The sequence below is a fragment of the Denticeps clupeoides genome, chromosome 13 (assembly GCF_900700375.1).
Source record: "Denticeps clupeoides chromosome 13, fDenClu1.1, whole genome shotgun sequence".
In the NCBI taxonomy this organism is placed as follows: Eukaryota; Metazoa; Chordata; class Actinopteri; order Clupeiformes; family Denticipitidae; genus Denticeps; species Denticeps clupeoides.
The window spans coordinates 17,183,446-17,195,698 of record NC_041719.1 but is presented as its reverse complement, the minus strand read 5'-3'; the positions used below and the strand labels follow the sequence as shown (position 1 = coordinate 17,195,698).

General features: G+C 43.9%; 1 protein-coding gene across 3 annotated transcripts in view; it reads left to right on the top strand.

The window, feature by feature from the left end:
- The window catches only part of herc2 (HECT and RLD domain containing E3 ubiquitin protein ligase 2), a 56,758-nt gene extending 45,876 nt beyond the window's left edge, over positions 1-10,882 (top strand). For all 3 annotated transcript variants that reach the window (XM_029000037.1, XM_029000038.1, XM_029000036.1), the window contains 18 exons: positions 12-167; positions 275-390; positions 635-833; positions 1,097-1,311; positions 1,664-1,841; positions 2,599-2,760; positions 3,281-3,372; positions 3,456-3,595; positions 4,593-4,780; positions 4,877-5,074; positions 5,220-5,303; positions 5,513-5,654; positions 6,148-6,342; positions 6,738-6,850; positions 8,810-9,000; positions 9,447-9,552; positions 9,706-9,918; positions 10,027-10,882. In XM_029000037.1, the coding sequence (XP_028855870.1) occupies positions 12-167; positions 275-390; positions 635-833; positions 1,097-1,311; positions 1,664-1,841; positions 2,599-2,760; positions 3,281-3,372; positions 3,456-3,595; positions 4,593-4,780; positions 4,877-5,074; positions 5,220-5,303; positions 5,513-5,654; positions 6,148-6,342; positions 6,738-6,850; positions 8,810-9,000; positions 9,447-9,552; positions 9,706-9,918; positions 10,027-10,299 (2,961 nt within the window). In that variant the 3' untranslated portion in view covers positions 10,300-10,882. The remainder of the gene's footprint in view (positions 1-11; positions 168-274; positions 391-634; positions 834-1,096; positions 1,312-1,663; positions 1,842-2,598; positions 2,761-3,280; positions 3,373-3,455; positions 3,596-4,592; positions 4,781-4,876; positions 5,075-5,219; positions 5,304-5,512; positions 5,655-6,147; positions 6,343-6,737; positions 6,851-8,809; positions 9,001-9,446; positions 9,553-9,705; positions 9,919-10,026) is intronic.
- Positions 10,883-12,253: the final 1,371 nt, after the last annotated feature.

The window sequence follows — 12,253 nt, the reverse complement described above, 5'->3', positions numbered from 1 at the left end:
TTTATGGTCAGGTATTGGTGGCTCTGGCCTGTGATTTGGAGTTGGACACCTTACCCTGCTGTGCTGAGACCCATAAGTGGGCGTGGTTTCGCCGATACTGCACTGCCTCCAGAGTGGCCATTGCTTTGGACAAAAGAACCCCTTTGCCACGACCTTTTCTGGATGAGGTATCTATCAGAACACTCTCTTTTATTTAATTGCCAGCTGCATATCGTTACCGAACTTTCTATTTCACCAAAATACATAAAGCTACTTTCTCATGTGTCTTCTTTAGGTGGCCAAGAAAATCCGTGAACTTATGGCTGATCATGAGAATATGAACAGTCTGCATGAGAGTCATGAGGTCTTCAAGAGGGAACATGATGAGCAGCTGGTTCAGTGGATGAATAGGTAGGATCTCCCGTCGTGTGATCTAATGGGGTTGCTTATCCTCAGATACCCCTCTCTGGCCTTCACTGGGAGTGTAAAATGAAGTTAATGTTAATGTGTGTGTCTGGGGAAAAACTAATCTTTAGTTAAATGATACTTCATCCATGTAGTCTGTTTGGAGGAAAGGAAATATAACTGAATCAAAAAATACAATTTTTCCCACTGGCCGCATTATAAATACCATATTTGATGTCCTTCCTTTCAGGCGACCTGATGACTGGACTCTCTCAGCTGGAGGCAGTGGGACAATCTACGGATGGGGCCACAATCACCGGGGGCAGCTTGGGGGCATAGAGGGGGCAAAGGTGAAGGTGCCCACCCCTACTGAAGCCCTGGCCACCCTGCGGCCTGTGCAGCTGATTGGTGGGGAACAGACCCTGTTCGCAGTCACTGCTGATGGCAAGGTGGGCGTTTCCCCAGAGAGGAGGCATATGAGGAACTCTCTCAGTAATAATTATCTGAGCATTTTGTCCTATCTAGAACTTGTTAAAGATTGATATAGCAATAGCTGGTTTGAAGTTGATGTAGACCTCTGTGCAATTACCTTCTTTTTCTCCAAGACTAGTTAAAACACTAGAAACCTATTTAGTAGAAAACACATTTTTATTGCAGTAAGCCAGGGACCATACTAGATGCTGGTGACATTGCATTTTTATTTCCCTCACAGCTGTATGCTACAGGCTACGGAGCAGGGGGTCGACTTGGCATCGGGGGCACAGAGTCTGTGTCCACCCCCACCCTCCTCGAGTCCATCCAGCACGTGTTCATCAAAAAAGTGGCAGTGAACTCTGGGGGCAAGCACTGCCTGGCACTGTCCTCTGAGGGGGAGGTGTACTCCTGGGGTGAAGCTGAGGATGGCAAACTGGGACATGGGAACAGGAGGTCAGTGCTACATTTTTCACCCCGTTCAAAAGGGTGTACACGACAGGAAAAATTCGACATCCTGACACAATACTTCACCAATGGAGTTGTATTAAATCATTCGCTGCAAACCCCACTTATTACCATTGTGTCTCTGTAACTACTGATGTAAGTAACTCTAGATAAGGGCATATGCTAAATACCCTAAACAAAAACAGGAATGTTATTTAGTTCGTCAGAAAGCAAGATCCAAAGTACCAGTGTTTTTGCTCTTCCCTGTATATCACTGATCTCCAGAAGCTGCAGTATTCTTTCCAGCCAATAGGTGTCAGTCTGAGACACAGATTTTTCTTCTATTCTTTGCTGAATCCAGTCCCTGTGACCGTCCTCGTGTCATCGAGTCTCTGAGGGGGGTGGAAGTGGTGGATGTCGCAGCTGGAGGGGCCCACAGTGCCTGTGTCACGGCCAGTGGAGAGCTCTACACCTGGGGCAAGGGCCGCTATGGACGACTGGGCCATGGAGATAGTGAGGACCAGCTGAAACCCAAACTGGTGTGTCTATCACTCACTCTCACTCTCAGTATGCACTCATCACACATCTTATGTGCTACTCATCTTTATTAAGAGAGAAACAGAGAGGTATGTGTGTGTGAGAGCATCATTGAGAGAGTTCTCCGAAACTCTTCATGACCCAGGGCTTCTCAGTATTCTAGCTACACTGGGGAAGACTTGTGTGGCATTTGCTTCTCTGCCTCTGGCCTTTCACAAAGACTGCATCAGGGGCATGAATAAGTGCTTACACACAGTCACACACAGTCACACTCAAATCATATGAGGTGGTATGGTGCCTCTTTTGAAATTTAGCGTACCTAGAACATGCTAGAATGTTAGTGGGGTTGTCCAGCAATGAGGACAGTGAAGTGAAAGGCTCATACCTGAACATGCTTTGTAAAAGTGTGTAATGTAATGCATAAATGTTTTGACTATGGTATAGTCATAAATTAGATGTTCATTTTGTAATATTTTTGCCTATTTTTGTGGCATATTCACTATATCTGGGGACAGTGGTGGCCTAGCGGGTCCCATAATCAGGATTGTGGGTTCAAATCCGGAACCACTTTGGTGCCACTGAGCAAAGCACTGTCCCCACACACTGCTCCCTGGGTGCCTGTCATGGCTGCCCACTGCTCACCAAGGGTGATGGTTGAAAACAGAGAACACATTTTGTTGTCACCATGTGCTGTGCTGTGCTACACAATGACAATCATTTAACTTTCAACTTTTTCTGTAACCACTTTTTTTTTTTTAGGTGGATGCACTACAGGGTCATCGTGTGATAGATGTGGCCTGTGGCAGTGGTGATGCCCAGACTCTCTGTCTGACAGATGATGACATGGTGTGGTCCTGGGGGGATGGAGATTATGGGAAACTGGGCCGTGGGGGCAGTGACGGCTGCAAAGTTCCCATGAAGGTAAGAAATCTGTCTGTGGTTGCTTTCAAGGAACATTTTTATGAAGCCATTTGCCTGTATAATGACGATGTTCCAGTACATATAATCTATAAATATTTTAGGAAAATAGTGCGTAGGGCTTAATTCTCCTCTGTGAGGATTTGTCACATGAAGACTGACTCACCAGATGGCTGAATTATCTCTTGGTGGGTACAGGCAATATGGCAGGATTTCTAAATTAACCCAAACTTATTTTATTAAGTGAAATTGTCACAAACTTCTCCCTGGATGCTTGTAATGGCTGCCCACTGCTCACTAAGGGTGATTGGTTAAAAGCAGAGGACATGTTTTGTTGTGTCCCCGTGTGCTGTGCTGTGCTCTGCTGTGTATCACAATGGCAAAAAAAAAAACAACTATTACTTTCAGCTGTTGCACATAGTTAGAAAAACAGAAGGTTCTCTCTTTTTCTAGTGCTTTCTAACAGGCCTAAAGCCGGTAGATAGTATGTACTCTGCATTTACATTTTTCTTTTTTCTGTCAGATCGACTCCCTAACTGGACTGGGTGTGGTGAAGGTCGAGTGTGGTTCTCAGTTCTCTGTGGCTCTCACCAAATCTGGAGCCGTCTACACATGGTGAGCAGAACTGCTCTGCTCTGGCATTACTGTCTGGTTTAAAGACTTCAGCTGATTTTACTCTGTGATTCTTGTATCTGTAGGGGAAAGGGTGACTATCATAGGCTAGGTCATGGCTCAGATGACCACGTCCGCAGACCCCGGCAGGTCCAGGGTCTACAGGGCAAGAAGGTCATTGCCATTGCAACAGGCTCTCTTCACTGTGTGTGTTGCACTGAGGATGGTAAGATCTCTCCTGCATCAGACCTTTAAAATTAGATTTCATTGGTAGCCAGAAGTGATAGTATGCAAGAAAATTAGCAAATCGCCATCTGACATCCAGGAAAATCTGGATTGTTCCACCAGTTTATCTGCATTTTTTGCTAAAACCTCTAAAGAAGTTTAATGATTCGTTTTTTGGATTGAAATTTGCAGAGGTGGGTTGAAACGAGTTACATTTATTTGAGTAACATTTTGAAAAAAATTTACTTTTAAAAGTATGTTTACTATTCCATACTTTACTTTTTCTTGGGTACATTTGGGAATTAGAAACTACATTGGCCAACACACGACTCGATACTTTTAAACCATTTATTCCATACATTAGATATGCTTTATTTTTCAGACGCAACAACAATAATCACACGACACCGTTTCACCAGTGAGAAACCATGAAACCACATGACCACATGCATAGCAGCGGCACAAACTCATCACACATCACAGACACGGAATGTTGCCCGTATCAAAGACCGCCACTGCACATAATTAACCTATGGTCAAGCCAGATAAAGAAATAAAGAAAAGAAACGCAGGACCACTACATTACTTACTGGGTAATGCTGGAAGTCGGGTTTTTAGCCTGAAGTCTTGAAAGGTAATTGAGGAAGCGCTCCCACATCCCACAGCGCTCCCACATTTTTTGCTGGTGCCACTAATTGAGTAACGAACCTTTTCAAGACTCAAGCAGCACATAAGGTCCCTCAACCATTGAGCATGGGTGGTTAGGGTACATCGAACTTTAATAAGTTATTAATATTATTATTATTAGGAAATACCAGAATTGGAACATTTGTATTTTTCTGTCTGAGATATTACAGTTAGTCAGAACTTGAGTAGTTTTACTCTTACTTTTGTACTCTTACTTGAGTCATTTTTGTATGACTGTTTTGCTTGTACTTGAGTATTATTATTTTTTGTAACGCTGCTCATACTTGAGTAAAAAACTTTGGTTTGTTTAGGTGAGGTGTACACGTGGGGGGATAATGATGAAGGCCAGCTAGGAGACGGCACCACCAACGCCATACAGAGGCCGCGACTAGTTGCAGCGCTGCAGGGCAAGAAGATCAACAGGGTGGCCTGTGGCTCAGCTCACACACAGGCCTGGTCCACCAGCAAACCCACCAATGCTGGCAAGTTGCCGTCTCAGGTAATCCCAGCCGCCAAATCGGTCTTGGTAACAGACCACTGACGTATAAAAACAGAGGTTGATTGAAAGTGTGTGATTGTGCATGTGTGTCTGCAGGTTCCCATGGAGTATAACCACCTTCAGGAGATATCTATAATGGCCCTTAGGAACCGACTGCTCCTGCTGCATCACATTTCTGAACTCTTCTGCCCCTGCATTCCCATGTTTGACCTTGAGGGCCGACTGGGACAGACGGGTCAAGGGCCGTCAGTGGGCTTCGACACACTGAGGGGCATTCTGATCTCACAGGGCAAGGTCAGTGCTCAATCTACAAATGCACAATATTAAATTCACCCTTGAAATGTTTGCAATTTGCTCTATGAATTATGCTCCAAAGAAACTGATGTGAAAGTTAAAAAAATCCTTCAATATTTTCCAATGAATTCCTGTTGTCCTTTAGGAAGCTGCTTTCCGTAAGGTTGTCCAGGCCACCATGGTGAGGGACAGACAGCATGGGCCAGTGGTGGAGCTCAACAGAATACAGGTATGTGTACAATTTTATGTGTAAGTGTAATGGTTCATCTGTGCTCCAGTGCAGTTGTGCCAGGGATCAGCCCTCATACATTTTCAAAGTAAAATTTAGTGGCGCCTGTTCCCAGTCCAGCATTCTGCACTAGGTCCCTGGTTTGTAACGTTCTTCCTTTCTCTCTTCCTAATGCTGGCTTCCCCCATATTTCCTCTGCTGTCTGTCAGGTGAAGCGCTCTCGCAGTAAAGGTGGTCTGGCGGGCCCAGACGGCACCAAGTCTGTGTTTGGGCAGATGTGTGCCAAGATGAGCTCCTTCAGTCCTGACAGCCTATTGCTGCCACATCGAGTCTGGAAGGTCAAGTTTGTGGGTAGGTTTATAATGGGTGATGCACACAATTTATTTATCCAGCTTTTTGTTTAGTCAGATTCCTCCATAAATTTATCTAAGAATTTTTGCTTTTATTGAATGCATATGATTAAATCTAATATTCAATATATTTTGAATAATAATTCCATGCTAATGCAGCTCTTCAACCTTTATGATTGCCTAGTACAATGATGGTCTGTTTATATGGAGTTTAATGAGTGCACTGAATGTAGCCCTGTCAATCAGTGCTATAAATCACTTTGAAGGTTAATATTTCTCTGAATTTAAATATTGGCTCTTGACAGTAGAATCTGGCAGAGGATGTGGAGTGCTGGTAACCTTGTAGTCTAATTCAATGTGCTAGCATACACATTTAAACACTTTATTACCTAGTGTATCATGGGAAAGTGTAACATTATTCATTTCAACAGATATGTTGACTATTATGCCTGAGAATAAGTCATAAAGTCCGTGTTTAAATTTGTCTTTGGCAGGCGAGTCAGTAGACGACTGTGGAGGAGGCTATAGTGAGTCCATAGCGGAAATGTGTGAGGAACTGCAGAACGGGCTCACCCCTCTGCTCATCGTCACTCCCAACGGCCGCGATGAGTCGGGGGCCAACCGTGACTGCTTCCTGCTCAACCCTGCTGCCAAATCGCCTCTGCACATCAACATGTTCCGCTTTTTGGGTATCCAAACAGCACCATGTTTTTGCATTACAATGAATGGAATTACAGTACCATTATCAGAGCTGTGTCTGTGTGTGTGTGTGATGGGTAACATGATCCCGAGAGAGAGTGTGCACATGAAATTCCTTCCACTCTTCAGCAGACCCTCTGAAACTGGTGCTGTGTGATGCACCTTCCTAAAAAAAAGAACACACTCTTTGCTGGTTTAAATATTATCGCATTCGCATTCTATAGTTTATACATACTGAGTCATTACACACTGAGAAAGGTCTACTGTGACGGAGAATAACAGAACTCATACAGCTTTAAACCAAATAAAAACTGGTTTCCATGACCTGAGATAAGCGATGTGAGTGTGTGTGTAATTAACGCTGTATATATCTGCCGTGCTGCAGGTGTATTGCTGGGAATAGCCATCCGCACAGGCAGTCCTCTCAGCCTCTACCTGGCAGAGCCCGTGTGGAAGCAGCTGGCCGGCATGAATCTGACCATTGCTGACCTCAGTGAGGTAGGGACCTGTGAGCCTGATTAAAGCTGAGCATCTGCTGAACATTTTACGCAAATTAGCCTCATGAGATGTGGGCCAGTCTCGTGGGCGGGAGGGGAAAAGGGCAGGCTGGTATCTCTCCCCACGTCATCTTAAGTGTGCAGGCATTTTTTTTTTTAAATATCTACATGTACATATTCATATACATTTGTCTATGTATACATATCCGGTTCATGTAATAACCTTAATTTACCTTTTTCAAGGTTATGTAAATCTCTGAAATAAGTAAAGTGACCAAATAGTTAAGCTGCTTGTTCTGTAAAGAAGCAGACTGTACCACGAGGTACAGTTATCGTCTTCATTATAGAAGCCCCTCTGTGAAGTTTACTCATTTGGAATTAACCTGACATAGTCCCCTTTTTACACAGATTTTTGTAAATAGGGTTCGGGTCAAACCCTACGCAGAATTCTCAGATTGTCGCTACAATAATCAGAACACGATTCCATGCTGTCATTACTCAAGCCTGTTGTTGACCAAGCTCAAAAAGCTCAGATGTGCCGGCGTCTCCAAGGGAACAGCCATGCTTTGAGATTGTGTGGCATCCATAGTGCACATGAATAAAACTGCACAATCTGACAGATTGTCAGATTTTTACTTTGTTTATTGGAATTAGAGCATGAGCCATAACAATATTCTCAAGAATTTACAATAGAAAACAGCTCAAACAGTCCCCAATCTAGACCCCAATAAAAAAAATAAAAAAAAGTAAAAGAAAAACGTATACACATATATACACATACATATTCATACACACACACACACACACACACACACACACACACACACACACACACACACATATTTTTAGCTTACATTTTTTACACATAAAAAAGACATGAACTCTATCACCCAGGAACAGAAGGGAAATTCTTACTCATAACCAGATGAGTAAGGACCCCAAATCTTTTTAAATGTCTTAAGGGAACCCGTAAGTGAAAGTCTTATCCTTACAAGTTTAACGAAATAAAGAATATCCTGTATCCAGGATGTCCCTTTGATGGGCTGATAATTTTGGCAGAGGACTGCTGACATCGGTCAAACATTGGATGGTCACCCTCATAGATTCATAGATTTGTGAAAACCGCACCTTAGTGTAAAATGAACGGTGTAAGATCTTAAACTGTATGAGGCCAAGTCTTGTGCAAATAGATGATCCATGAACTTGCAGCAGAACCTCCTCACAAATCTCACCAGGAATTTCCTGTCCCAAATCCTACAGATCGCTTTTAATGTACGTTAAATTTATTTCATGAGCATTTTGATGACAATCTTTGTGAAATGCTTTTTCGGTGTGTGTGTGTGAGACGTTTTCGATTCAGTCAGCTCAGTGCTGTAAAATGTGCACACGCAGGGTACAAACATAAACCAAGACGTCCGAGTGCAGAAATAAGTCACTTTATAGAAATGCTGCCATTTGGTGACCCAGAATAGTTGCTTTAGTCTCAATTTCACAAGACCTCAAATGAAGTGAATGCTTTTAAGATATGTAACCCTGCCTAGGTGTACGTGATTTCTGGAGGGGAGGTAGATCAGGAATGTCTGTCTGTGTGAGTGTGTGTGCAGGCGTGCACTCATGCGTCTGAGTACAGTCCTCCCCTGTCCTCACGCTTCGATCATGAGTTCCTCAGCCGTGTTCAGTCAGCCAGTTTTACACTGCAGGATGCCCTTTGCTCACAGAGCGTCTGTTGTTCTTTAGCTTTCGCCTTAAGACATTAGGAAAGGTTAGAGAGGAACAGTAGCAGATAACACTTTCACTGGTCAGTCCACACGTCCCATCCACGAGCAGTCCGCTGAGCGAATCGTACAAGCCAACATCTGAAAGCGTTAGTCACCTTGACTCTGCCCTGCCATCCAGAATTGCGAAACCACCAGTTGTCCACCTCAGATGTTTTACTGTTCGGTGTTTGTTCTGTGCACAGGTTGATAAGGACTTCATCCCAGGGCTGATGTACATAAGGGACAACGAAGCCTCGGCTGAGGAATTTGAGGCCATGCCTCTCCCGTTCACTGTGCCCAATGCCTGCGGACAGGAGGTGCAGCTGAGCTCCAAACACTCCCACATTAACCTGGAAAACCGGGCCGAGTATGTCCGGCTTGCCATCAACTACAGGTGAGACATGTCCACACACCCCTTAGAGTGTCAAGTATCAAGGATGGTAGTAGCCTAGTGGGTAACACACTCGCCTATGAACCAGAAGACCCAGGTTCAAACCCCACTTACTACCATTGTGTCCCTGAGCAAGACACTTAACCCTGAGTGTCTCCAGGGGGGGACTGTCCCTGTAACTACTGATTGTAAATCGCTCTGGATAAGGGAGTCTGATAAATGCTGTAAATGTAAATGTAAATGTCATCAGAAAGAAGGGCGACCATTAAACGGTTAAATCAGTTTTGCTTTTTTTGTACGATTTTCACCTAGTGAGTTTTAGTTTTTTTGAAAGCAACACTGTGTGAGTGTGTGTGTGTGTGTGTGTGTGTGTGTGTGTGTGAGTGTGTGGGGTGATGTGTGTGTTTCTGAATGCTCCTATAATAAATGCTGCATTGTTGTCTCTGCAGGCTGCATGAGTTTGATGAGCAGGTGTCTGCCGTGCGGGAGGGCATGGCACGTGTGGTGCCAGTGCCCCTGCTGTCCCTCTTTACCGGCTATGAGCTGGAGACCATGGTGAGAATACATGCGGGCGCACACACACACACACACACACACACACACACACAAATCAATCCTAGATTTGCAGATCAAATGATCCAAATTAGCCGTCTCTCCTAAATTAGTGGGGTCTCGGTGCTGATTGGCGCTGCTCCCATCTCTCTGCAGGTGTGTGGAAGCCCAGACATCCCTCTCCATCTCCTCAAGTCTGTGGCCACATATAAGGGGGTAGAGCCCACTGCCCCACTCATCCAGTGGTTCTGGGAGGTGATGGAGTCGTTTTCCAATACAGAGCGCTCGCTCTTCCTCCGCTTCGTCTGGGGACGGACACGCCTGCCCCGGACCATCGCAGACTTCCGCGGCCGGGACTTTGTTGTCCAGGTGCGTTGAACTATTTAACTACACTGGTCCTGCTTCAAGGTGTCGTTATGAGTTCAGATCAGGTTGAAGGCTGACCACCGTTCTCGTAAACATGGTTGTCGTTCTCAGGTGCTGGATAAGTACAATCCTCCAGACCACTTCCTGCCCGAGTCCTACACCTGCTTCTTCCTGCTGAAGCTGCCCAGGTACTCATGTAAGCAGGTGCTGGAGGAGAAGCTGAAGTACGCCATCCACTTCTGCAAATCCATCGATACGGACGACTACGCCCGCATCGCCCTCACCGGCGAACCAGCTGCCGATGACAGCAGCGAAGACTCGGACAATGAGGACACGGACTCCTTCGCCTCGGACTCCACCCAGGACTACCTGACAGGTCACTGAACTTTGAACCATTACCTGTGAATTGCTGTTTGACCCTCTTATTTTACCCGGGTCATACGAAGAAGCTGCCATTTGGGGGGAATAAGGACTAGAAACTGAACCTTTTTTTTATTATTATCTGTTATTAAATGTATACATACAGTAGGCACTACATTTAAAAGTGAAGAAAGACTTATATCATTATGTGGATTTAGCTTTGTCAGCACCATAAGCTGGAGCAGGCGTGACATAATTTCCTTTAAATGCTGTGAGGGATGGAAGGGGCAAAGGCACCGAGAAAAAAAAAAAAAAAAAGAAGTCACTGTCACACAGATGAGTGTTTTTTTTTATTTTCAGTCTGTTGTTGTATATCAGTAAAATTGGTAAATAGCCGTATACTTAACAGCATTTTTAATTTTGAAAGTGTTGCCGTTTCTCAGGCGACATTTTTAGATTAGGTCTCTCTCCCCCTCACACGAGTGTATGCACTGTCATTTATTTGGAATGTATATATTATGATTGTGCCATGTCGTCATGAGATGTTTAATTCCAATGTAATAATAAATGTCAATAAATTTCTGTTAATAAACTTAAACCAGAGGATGTTGATTGTATGGTTTTGTATTTGTGTTGGTTTTTGTACGTCTTTCCCGTACTCACACTATTGCAAAAATCCCCAAAGCCATGTACAGCCTTCAAAAAACCTGCTGAAAACCCACTGACAGGTTGTCAGCTACACAGCCCCATACCCAACAAACTCAATCCATTTTTATTCATGCAGCGCTTTTCACAGTGTGCATCATCACAAAGCACCCAAGAATACAGTCCCTGTCAAAAGTACAAATTGACCAAGTGCCGCTGAAATATTTTTCTAATCCAAATTTTTTTTACAAGAGATGGCTCGTTTTATTCCCTTTACTTTACTTTATAAAGTGAAGTGATTGTCACATGTGATAGACAGCAGCACAGCACACGGTGCACACAGTGAAATTTGTCCTCTGCATTTAACCCATCACCCTGAGTGAGCAGTGGGCAGCCATGACAGGCGCCCGGGGAGCAGTGTGTGGGGACGGTGCTTTGCTCAGTGGCACCTTGGCGGATCGGGATTCGAACCGGCAACCTTCTGATTATGGGGTCACTTCCTTAACCGCTAGGCCACCACTAGCAGACGCTTTTATCCAAAGCGACTTACAAGAGGAAGACACCAGCAATTCTCATTCGGTTTGTATAGATTTTGAGTTTACAAAACTAAGAGCCCTACTTTGTGCAGTGTGTGTGTGCATGTGTGTGTGTTAGACTCATCTGAAATACTCCCAACAGCTTTTGTAATAATGTTTTAGTCCAAAATGAAACTGTCTAAAAGTATTCTAATATTCAAAGCTTGCTAAAGCCCATTGAGTCCAAGTGTTGTCTCCTTGTCATATGAGCTTCACCTCTGACTGATAATGGATCAATTAGGTGTCAAGTGTGTATAAAAAGATCCCCAGTACACTAGTACACTACATTTGGGTCTCACAGCACCACAATGTAATTTGCTGACATATTTTGGTATTTGCAGTAAATTTGTTCAATTTCTTTATAGGCGACAAACTTTAGTCTTGCCAAAATTTAACCTTTCTGTCTTGATTAAATGATACATTTTTTTTTATCATTTTTTCTATTTCTAACACCAATTAATTAATTAAAAGTCAGATATATAGCAGGTGTTTCTACAAGACTTTTGTCAGGGACTGTAAAACAGTTCTGAAACTGATCCCTTTCTACCAAAACTTGCAATAGTCTTCTGCTGGTGAGGTCGTCATTTGTCGGTCATCGATGAGCCCCATGCCCGCACATGTCCTTATCGCCATGTCACTCGTTTCCCTTCCTTAACCATGCTGATAGATCCTCACCACTTTATACTGCAGTTTTGAGATATATAGATGTGTGTGTGTGTGTGTGTGTGATCCACGCACATTTTAAACTTCTTTCTAGC